General features: G+C 41.4%; 1 protein-coding gene across 1 annotated transcript; it reads left to right on the plus strand.

The window, feature by feature from the left end:
• The first annotated feature begins 244 nt into the window (after window positions 1-244).
• LOC140818752 (uncharacterized) lies at window positions 245-706 on the plus strand. Its single transcript, XM_073178801.1, has one exon. It carries the CDS (start codon window positions 245-247, stop codon window positions 704-706), a length of 462 nt encoding a protein of 153 aa, XP_073034902.1.
• Window positions 707-11,386: the final 10,680 nt, after the last annotated feature.

Consider the following 11,386-nt stretch of genomic DNA (forward strand, 5'->3'; position numbering starts at 1 on the left):
TAGTATTGGAATGGCACCATACGAAGCTTTGTATAGACGAAAATGTCGTTCACCACTGTATTGAAATGAGGTAGGGGAAAAAGCTATTGTTGGACCCGAAATGATCCAAGAAACAGTGGTTAAAGTCGCTTTGATCATGGAGAGATTAAAAGCTGCACAAGATCGACAGAAAAGCTGGGCTGATCAGAAAAGACGACCCGTAGAATTTTAAGTTGGAGAAAAGGCATTTGTAAAAGTGTCACCTATGAAGGGTGTAATCCGATTCAATAAGGTTGGGAAACTGAATCGCAGATACGTCGGGCCATTTGAAATTCTTGAGAAAGTGGGAACACTTGCTTATAGATTAGCGCTTCCACCCGAAATGTCAAGAATTCACAACGTATTCCACGTTTCGCAGCTGAGGAGATATATTTCTGATCCAAGTCACATTCTGGAAGCTGGACCACTTCAGGTTGAGAGCAATCTAAATGAAGAGCTGAAGTATGAAGAAATTCCGATTCGAATTGTGGATTTCAAAGGCCAAGTACTGAGACGACGAACTATTCCATATGTCAGAGTACAATGGTCCAACCACACCGAAAGAGAAGCCACTTGGGAGTTGGAAGAAAAGATGCGAGCACAATATCCTTATCTAATAGACGAACTATTCCACATTTCAGAGTACAATGGTCCAACCACACCGAAAGAGAAGCCACTTGGGAGTTGAAAGAAAAGATGCGAGCACAATATCCTTATCTCTTTGAGAATCATGTTTAGCCAAGTTTCGAGGACGAAACTTTTATAAGGAGGGAGGGATGTGAGAACCTGAAATTCCAGGAGTAGCAGCAGCTGGCCAATTTCAGCAGAAGCCAACAATTCTAGCAGCAACTTATATTTCAGAATATGACATTTTCCAGTAGACAAAATCCAGCAGACCGAATCCAGAAGACAAAATCCAGCAGCAGAAGAGCGAATTCCAGCAGACAGTTACTGATTCAGCTATTGAGCTGTAACTGAAGCATTTAACATGAAATAAAGGCTGTTAATGGCAGATTATGGCCATTTATTTGGGAGACTAACAGTCAGAATCTTGCCTATAAAAAACACTCTCAAATCTCTGGATTGGTGTTACACAAATCTGAGATTATCATTTGAATTTCGAGCTAATGGAGGGTGCTTATTTCCGAGCAGTAGAAACCAGTAGCAAGAACGAGCATATTCCAGACTTCTACCGAAACCTTATTGCAAATTACTGTAAGTGGGTTTATGTATAGTATCTTGAAATCCAGTTTGTTAATTTATGTTTTAAAGCAAAGTTTCTGTATGATCGATTTCTGATATCTGAATTTTGAAGCACTGAAACTTAGTGAACTAATGGTAGGAATATATATTTTGAACATTACTGATTACTGATTACTGGCCTCACCCCTTAGAGGAGAGAACATATAGGGGACTGATATCAGTTTAGCCATGAAATTCACGAACGTGCTCAGTGCTTATTTGACAAACTTCTGATTTCCGATTACTGATTTCTGAACACCGATTTCCGTTATGAAAATAAGAATTTCTGTATATTTTCGTATTACTGTTCTGTATGAAAACGATTTCGAAAACTGGGAGTTATTCCCGCCCCTGCTTACTGAGTGACAACCATATCACTCACCCACCAAACCCATCTCAGATAAGAGTACTGAAGAAATGTTAGAGGAAGAAGAGTAGATCCAGTTCTGGGGCTGGTGAAGAAGACTGTTGTTCTCAATTGATGTTTATTGTATTCCGCTGCATCTGTTAAGATACTGCAATATTTGGTTTTACATTTCCGCTGTAAAACATTAATGATTTGAGTTTGTATCAGATAATGAATTATTTCGTATTATGAATAAAAAGACTGGTTTCTGAATTTTGTACTTCTGAGGCTTGTTGTTTTTCAAATATAAATTTGAGAGCAACGCCGGTGTCAACCAAACCCCGTCTCGGGGCGTGACACCACTCACTTCAATGACCAAGAAGAAGGCTAAGTTCTTATGGAGTGGCGAGTGTCAGAAGAGCTTCGATTCTTTGAAGCAAGCTCTTGTTTCAACACCAGTGTTAGCCATGCCAACGAGACAAGGTGATTTTGTGCTATACACCGATGCATCTAAGCTCGGGTTAGGCTCAGTGTTGATGCAGCAGGGTCGGGTTATAGCTTATGCTTCCAGGAAGTTGAAGGTGCATGAGAAGAACTACCCGACACACGACTTAGAATTAGCCGCCGTTGTCTTTGCATTGAAGATTTGGAAACATTACTTGTACGGCGAGAAATGTCAAATATTTACCGATCACAAGAGTATCCAGTATTTCTTAACACAGAAAGAACTGAATATGAGACAGAGACGGTGGTTGGAGTTAGTAAAGACTACGACTGCGAAATTAGCTACCATCCGGGAAAAGCTAACGTTGTGGCATGCCTTGAGCAGAAGGGTCACAGTTGTAGCACAGTTGTCAGTGCAGAGACCTCTTCAGTCTGAGATTCAGAAGCTTGGTCTAAAATTTTATCGCAAGGACAGAGCTCCGAGGCTGTCTAATCTGACAGTCAAATCTTCTCTGCTAGACCGTATTCGTACAGATCAGCCTTCAGATGAGCAGTTACAGAAATGGAGGCTGAAGGATGAAGCCAAGGGGAGTGTACTCTACACAGTGTCAGATGGTATTGTGAGATACATAGACAGAATGTGTGTGCCTAGCATTGATTCGATCAGAGAGGATATTCTGTCAGAGGCACACGAATCTCCGTATTCCATTCACCCAGGAGGTACCAAGATGTACAAAGACCTGCAGATTTTTTATTGGTGGCCTGGGATGAAGCTAGACATCCGTATATTTGTGTCTGAATGCCTCACTTGTCAGCAGGTGAAGGCAGAACATCAGAGGCCAGTCAGAATACTTAAGCCACTCCCCATCCCAGAGTGGAAATGGGAGAATATTACAATGGACTTTGTGGTTGGGTTGTCGAGGTCAGTCAGATGATCGAATTCTATTTGGGTTATAGTGGATCGAATCACTAGGTCAGCACATTTCCTGCCAGTGAAGACGACTTTCTCCATGACGCAGTATACAGAGCTTTATATCAAGGAGATAGTTCGGTTGCATGGGATCCCAGTTTCTATCGTGTCTGACAGGGACCCGAGATTTACATCGTCCTTTTGGAAGAGCTTACATACAGCCATGGGGACGAAGTTGCTTTTCAGTACCGCTTTTCACCCGCAGACAGATGGCCAGTCTGAGCGAGTGATTCAAATTTTGAAGGATCTATTGCGATCCTGTATGATCGATTTACAGGGGACTTGGGAATCGAAGATACCTCTAGTGGAGTTTACCTACAACAACAGTTTCCAATCATCTATAGGTATGGCTCCCTACGAGACATTGTATGGAAGGAAGTGCAGGTCACCAATTCATTGGGATGAGGTTGGTGAGAGAGCAGAACTTGGTCCAGAAATAGTTCAGCAGACTGCAGATGTTGTGGTCAAAATTCAAGACAGAATGAAGACCGCCCAGAGTCGTCAGAAGAGCTACGCTGATAAGATAAGGAGAGACCTCGAGTTTGCCGTAGGTGACCACGTTTTTGTAAAGATAGCACCCATGAAGGGTGTTATGAGATTTGGGTAAAGAGGCAAGCTCAGTCCGAGGTTTATCGGGCCGTTTGAGATTCTTGACAGAGTTGGGACACTAGCTTATCGTGTTGCCCATCCACCGAATCTGGCCAGGGTACACAATGTGTTCCACGTCTCGATGTTGAGGAAGTACCTAGCTAATCCTTCGCATGTGTTGAGCTATGAATTATTCGGTAAGACTTAATTTTGAGGACGAAATTTATTTAAGTGGGGGAGGAACTGTAGTGCCCAAATTTAGTACACGAATAACCCATGCATTTATTTAATTATTAAAGCATTTATTTAAGTTTAAATTGTGTTTTAGCCATGCACGATTTACCTAAATGCATTCTTTTAAATTAATTATGTATATATGATGCACGTTAAAATGTTTTTCGAGTTTCATATTTCAGACGATTACTCGAGACGGGATCGAGGGAAAAGAGACCGATGACGATTTTGGTGATTTTAAAGGTGGCACTTTATTTTAAGTTGAGGTTGGGGGTATTAAGTTGTTAGTATATTAAAGCCTAATTTGTTATTTAGTGATTTAATAGTTTGAAACTTTTAAAGTTAGCATTTTGTGTGTGTTATTTTTTTTTAAAGGGATTTTATTAAGAGTGTAGTGATTTACTATTTTTATTGACTTATTAATGGAGTTAGCATTTTTAAATAGCTTGATTAATTATTTAATTAAGCAATTCTTCCCCTAATTACTCACTCACACATGTTACACACACTCACACACACTTACATGTTTTTACACACACCACAACACACACATTCAGATTTTTATTCATTTTGAGATAAGAAACCTAGGGTTCATATCAAGAAGGCAGCCGCCCCTCCCTTCTCTTTTCCAGCAATTTTCGTGTGCTTTAGTGCAAGAAAAATCGAGCCACGGTCGTCTCGGATCAAGCTTAGCTTCCTTCCCGCTTCGGTATCGTCGTTACGGTATTTCAAATCATCAAAGACACGTATATTCTGTTATTGCTGCATCGATCTCATCATATTATGCGTTGTGTTGTTATTTATGCGTAAAATGCATGTGTGATGTGTAGAAGTTTGAGTAAGTACGTTTAGAACGCTTTTGAAACCATTTTTAGATATTAGATTTTAGTTTTTGCTGTCTTTTTAAATACTGCGACTTTTCGGTCGTGATTCTGAGAAAATGTTCAACAAGAAAATTGTAGCTTTTTGATACCTTCGATTTGACAGTAAATACGAAATATTTGGATAAAAATTGAGTGAGTTATAACGTTTTTCGTGAGACTGCTCAATCTTTGTTTTTCAGAAAATTATGTATTGATGTGTTCTTAAGATTTTATTGTTGCAGGCTTCGTTGGGAATCGACGAGTGATCGTTGCTGTGCCGAAGTATGCTTAGTATGATGTTGGGTTGTCATTTGATATGTCGTTTAGTGTGGAAAGACAATCGAATACATTAGAAGTCGTAGGAATCGATTTGGTGTCAATTGCCACGTTTTTGAATTGTATGTGTCGTAGGGTGGACGTCGTTGCTTTGGGTGCTTGTACGAATTTGGTTCGATGTTATGGCATGCTAGGATGAGTCTCGGGGTGTCGGTTCATGGTCCGCACAAACGAGTCTAGAACGATAAGCATGGCATGTACAAGATTTTCGTGAGTTCGCGTCCAACGAGAGTTCACGGACCCGAACACGGATTTGAGGTGTGACTTCGTGAGCTTCTTGCGACTGGCAGTAGGCGTAATAATGAGTTATGATTTCAGTATGTACATGCATGTGCATGTTTTAAGTTTAATACTGAAATCATAACTTGATGCTTACTACATAACATAATGCAAAACTTTAAACTTACAGACTTGAGGTGTGACTTCGTGAGCTTCTTGCGACTGGCAGTAGGCGTAACCCTTTACAAGAACACCGCTCTGATACCAACTGTAACGTACCGTACTTTTCATACTTAAAATTTGCGGAAGAATTAAAAACTTTCTTGAATACGAAAATAAAATCAATACGGTCTTCACTACATCATCCATTCCCAATAAAGATTTTGTTAAAAGAAAAGTTTTCTCAAAACATCTCGCATCAAACATAGAATCAGAGTAATTTAACTTTTGCATAAACTTAAAAATTGCGGTCCTCGGGTTAGCCTCCCGCTCAGTCCAAGCCTGCTTCTTGGTCACCACCTCCTGTCTCCTCAACATCGTCACCTGCATCGATCAAGTCTAGTGAGTCTAAAGACTCAACACGTATAAACTGGAATAACGAGTACTACGTAATAAAATCGCATGCAACTTTTAAATAGGACATACATAACTTGAAACTTGAACTTGCATAATAAACTTGAACATACGTACGTACATAACTAGACGTGCCATCAACATAAACTTTCATAAACATACTGCATACTTGAACATACATAACTTCATCATTTTGCGTAGAGGATGTTTCAAAGCAAGTGACCCGTAACATAATAAATGCCTGATCAGACAACCACAGTACTGGGCTGACAGGGACGTATCCACTGCCACATACATGAGATCCCCGTTCATAATTTAACGGGCTGGTTGGTCCCCATTCATAATTTAACGCTTTCCAACCACGATCTAACCCGTTCATAATTTAACGGGCGGATTGGTCCCCGTTCATAATTTAACGCTTTCCAATCCTAAACATAATTTGGTCACAAGACATTTAGCATACCTCAAAAACTTGAAATATTTTCTTGCACGTCAACATACTTACTTGGTGTTGAGGGCTTCGTTGTATCTTACTTGGGGCCTCTACTGCACATACTAACATAAATTTTTAAATACTTAACTTGCATGTCTTAGACGTAGGTACTCGAGCTCACCACCAAAGTGAATAAGTAGCTTAGGACATTCTAGTTCGCTCCTGGCTTGACCTCGTTTAATCATCGTACTAAACCATGACGTAAAATCACAAAACAAATCCTATATTTTTACATAAATAAATTTTAACCATGGTGCGAAACCATGATATAGAACCCCGAAGCAAATCCTTAAAAAAAAAAAAAATTTTACATTTTTTTTTAAAAGGGTGTACACGGACTTTATGTAGGGGTCTGTGTACGGGTCCGGGTAGGCTCTGGAAATTCGTATTTTTGAAGGAAAAAGGACACGGACTCCGTGCCTGGGTCCGGGAAGGTGTCCGGGTACCCTCTGTGTTTGCAAATTCACGAAAATTCGCTAACTTAACCTTTCACCCATTCAATCCAAGCTTAAGGACCATGAACCAACACCTCTAGACTCATCCTAGGATGTTATTACATTGATTCAAACCCATAAAAATGCCCCAAACGTCCCTAAGCATCAACAATTAATTCCAACACAACAATAACTCGTAATTAGGCATCGTTTCGCTTCCTACGACTTCTATTACATCCCAAGCCAAACCCGACCCGAACGAACCACCAAATAACACCTAAATACATCTCGTAACATATATAAATGCAGTAGCACAAGCCCGACGATGTCCAACGAAGCCTGCAACAAATAACTTCAAGAACACATTTTACATAAAAGTCGCAGCTTGAGCAGTCCCACGAAAAATGTCATAACTCACTCAATTTTCATCCAAAAATCTCGAATTTTATATCAAATCGAAGGCATCGAAAAGTTCTACAATTTTCTAGTTGAAAGTTTTCTCAAAATTCCGACAGAAAAATCGCAGTTTTCAACAGAACAGGAAGTTACGAGATTTCAGATCTAAAAAAATATTTCAAACGCATTCAAACCATTTTTCGCTCAAACGACGAACGTCACACATGAATTTTCACGCATAAAAATAACCCAACGCATACTATAACAAGATCGATGCAGAAAGAACAGAATATACGTGCCTTTTGATAACAAACGTTACCGAACCGGCGATATCGAAGCGGAAACGGTGCGAGGCTTGATCAGGGACGACCGTGGCACTAAAATCCTTGAAGAATTCACACGAGAATTGCTAGAAGATGGAGAGGGGAGGGGGCGGCTGCTCTATGAGTGAAGAACCCTAGTTTTCTCTCTTTCAAAATAATAAAATTCTGAAACGTGAAGTGAGTATGTGTGTTTAGTCGTGTACAGGTGTGTGTAAAAGTGTGTACGTGTGTGTGAGGTAGAAACGTGTGTCTGGGTTTAAATTTCTATGTAATTAGTACTAATTAACTAATAAAAATAATAATAAAAAGCTAACCCACCTAGTTTAATATAAACTCTACAATTAAAATAACACACACCCAAAAATGTTAATTTTTAAAGTTTTAAACTCTTAAAATTACTAAATACATAAATAAGGTTTTAAAATGCTAAAACTAAATAAATCATTTAAAACACCCCGTCCTTAACTTAAAATAAAATATCATCTTTTGAAATTGCCAAAAATCGTCACCGGGTCTTTTCCTCAATCCCGCCTCGAATAATCGCCTGAAACATGAAACTCGAAAAAAAAACATTTTAACGTGCATCGCATAAACATAATTAATTTAAAATAATGTATTTAAATAGATGATGCACTACTAAGACTCGTTCTAAAATTAAATAAATGCTTTAATAGTTAAATAAATGCATGGGTTATACGTGTATTGAATTTGGGCACTACAGTTCCTCCCCCACTTATAAAAATTTCGTCCTCGAAATTAAGTCTTACCGAACAACTCTGGGTAGCGGTTCCTCATGTCCGCTTCTGCCTCCCAAGTGGCTTCCTTCACTGATTGATTCAGCCACTTGACTTTGACCAGCTTGGTCACCTTGCTCCGAAGCCTCCGCTCCTGTCTGTCTAGGATTTGGACAGGCCTTTCCTCATAAGACAGGTCTGGAGCCAACTGTAACGGTTCATAGCTCAATACGTGCGAAGGATTTGCTAGGTACTTCCTCAGCATCGAGACATGGAACACATTGTGTACCCCGGCCAGGTTCGGCGGAAGGGCTACACGATAGGCTAGTGTCCCAACTCTGTCAAGAATCTCAAACGGTACAATGAACCTCGGGCTTAGCTTGCCTCTTCTCCCAAATCTCATAACACCCTTCACAAGTGATATCTTTATAAAAACGTGATCTCCTACGGCAAACTCGAGATCTCTTCTCCTTTTATCAGCATAGCTCTTTTGACGGCTTTGGGCAGTCTTCATTCTGTCACGAATCTTGACCACCACGTCTGCAGTCTGTTGAACTATCTCTGGACCAAGTTCTGCTCTCTCACCAACTTCATCCCAATGAACTGGTGATCTGCACTTCCTCCCGTACAACGCCTCATAGGGAGCCATACCAATAGATGCTTGGAAGCTGTTGTTGTATGTGAACTCCACTAGAGGTAGTCTAGACTCCCAAGTTCCTTGAAAATCAATCATGCAGGCTCTCAGCAAATCCTCTAAAATTTGAATCACTCGCTCAGACTGGCCATCTGTCTGCGGGTGAAAAGCTGTACTGAAGAGCAACTTTGTCTCCATGGCTGCATGTAAGCTCTTCCAGAAGGACGACGTAAACCTTGGGTCCCTGTCGGACACAATTGAAACTGGGAATCCATGTAAACGAACGATCTCCCTGAGATAAAGCTCCGCATACTGCGTAATGGAGAAATTCGTCTTCACTGGTAGAAAATGCGCTGATTTAGTGAGTCGGTCCACTATAACCCAAATGGAATTCGATCCTCTGACTGATCTCGGCAACCTAACCACAAAATCCATAGTAATGTTCTCCCACTTCCACTCGGGAATGGGGAGTGGCTTAACCAATCTTGCTGGCCTCTGATGTTCAGCTTTTACTTGCTGGCAAGTGAGACATTCTGATACGAATCTACGGATGTCTCGCTTCATCCCTGGCCACCAATACAATATCTATAGGTCTTTGTACATCTTGGTGCCTCCTGGGTGAATGGAATACGGAGATGCATGTGCCTCTGTCAAATATCCTGTCGGATCGAACGAACACTAGGCACCCACATTCTATCTCTGTACCTCACAATGCCGTCTGAAACTGTGTACAAAACACTGCCCTTGGCTTCATCTTCCAGTCTCCATTTCTGTAACTGCTCATCTGAAGACTGACCCGCTCGGATGCGGTCTAGCAAATCAGATTTGACTGTCAGATTAGACAGTCTAGAAGCTTTGCCCTCACGATAAATCTCTAGACCAAACTTCTGAATCTCAGATTGAAGAGGTTTCTGCACTGACAACTGAGCTACAACTGCCACCTTTCTGCTCAAAGCATCTGCGACAACATTAGCCTTTCCCGGATGGTAGCTAATTTCGCAGTCGTAATCTTTCACAAGTTCTAACCACCGTCGCTGTCTCATATTCAGCTCTTTCTGCGTGAAGACATATTTGAGACTCTTGTGGTCGGTGAAAATCTGACATTTCTCGCCGTATAGATAGTGTCTCCAAATCTTCAGTGCGAAGACAACGGCGGCTAACTCAAGATCGTGCGTCGGGTAGTTCTTCTCGTGCACTTTCAACTGCCTGGAAGCATAAGCTATGACCCGACCCTGCTGCATTAATAATGCGCTTAAGCCGAGCTTAGATGCATCGGTATAAAGCACAAACTCACCTTGCCCTGTCGGCATGGCTAGCACTGGCGCTGAAATAAGAGCTTGCTTCAAGGTATCGAAGCTCTTCTGGCATTCGTCGCTCCACACGAATTTAGCATTCTTCTTGGTGAGTGACGTGAGTGGCACCGCTATGGATGAAAATCCTCGAATGAACTTACGGTAGTATCCAGCCAAACCCAGAAAACTGCGGATTTCTGATGCGTTCTTAGGTTCAACCCAATCTCTAACCGCTGCTACCTTAGATGGATCCACTTCAATTCCACTGCTAGATACAATATGCCCCAAAAACGCTACCTTCTCCAACCAAAATTCACACTTACTGACCTTCGCAAACAACTTACGGCTCTGCAAGGTCTGTAAAACTGTCCTCAAGTGCTGGCTATGCTCCTCGTGGCTCTTTGAGTAAATAAGAATGTCGTCAATGAATACTATGACGAACTGATCGAGGAACGGCTGGAATACTCAGTTCATGAGATCCATGAAAATTGCTGGAGCATTAGTCAATCCAAATGACATCACTAAGAATTCGTAATGCCCATACCGGGTCCTGAAAGCTGTCTTGTGGACGTCTGCATCCTTCACTTTCAGCTGATGGTACCCTGAGCGAAGGTCTATCTTAGAGAACGCTGTAGCTCCCTGTAATTGATCAAACACATCTTCGATTCTAGGCAACGGGTACTTATTATTGATCGTTACCTTGTTCAGCTCACGGTAATCGATGCACAGTCTCATGCTTCCGTCTTTCTTTTTCACAAAAAGTACTGGTGCGCTCCACGGTGAGAAACTCGGGCGGATAAACTCCTTGTCTAAGAGCTCCTGAATCTGTTGCTTGAGTTCTAACATTTCTGCTGGAGCTAATCGATACGGTGCCTTAGAGATTGGCACTGTGCCTGGCATGAGATCAATAGCAAACTCCACCTCTCTCTCTGGTGGAAGACCTGAAACATCGTCTGGGAAGACGTCTGGGAATTCACTGACTACTGGCACTTCAGCTAAAGATGGAGTAGGCGCATCAGGTGCTGAAATAATACTAGCCAAGAAGGCCTGGCACCACTTGGAAATCAGTCTCCTCGCCTGCATGCACGAAATCATGCGGGGGAAACTTCTCCATCTGTCTGACTCAAAAAGAAACTGCTCCATACCCAATGGTCTGACTAGTACTGATCTCTTCTGAAAGTCGATAAGAACTCTGTTCTTAGTCAGCCAGTCCATTCCCAATATGATGTCGAATTCTGGCATTGGCA

This window comes from Primulina eburnea, chromosome 17 (genome assembly GCF_022965805.1).
Source record: "Primulina eburnea isolate SZY01 chromosome 17, ASM2296580v1, whole genome shotgun sequence".
NCBI lineage: Eukaryota > Viridiplantae > Streptophyta > Magnoliopsida > Lamiales > Gesneriaceae > Primulina > Primulina eburnea.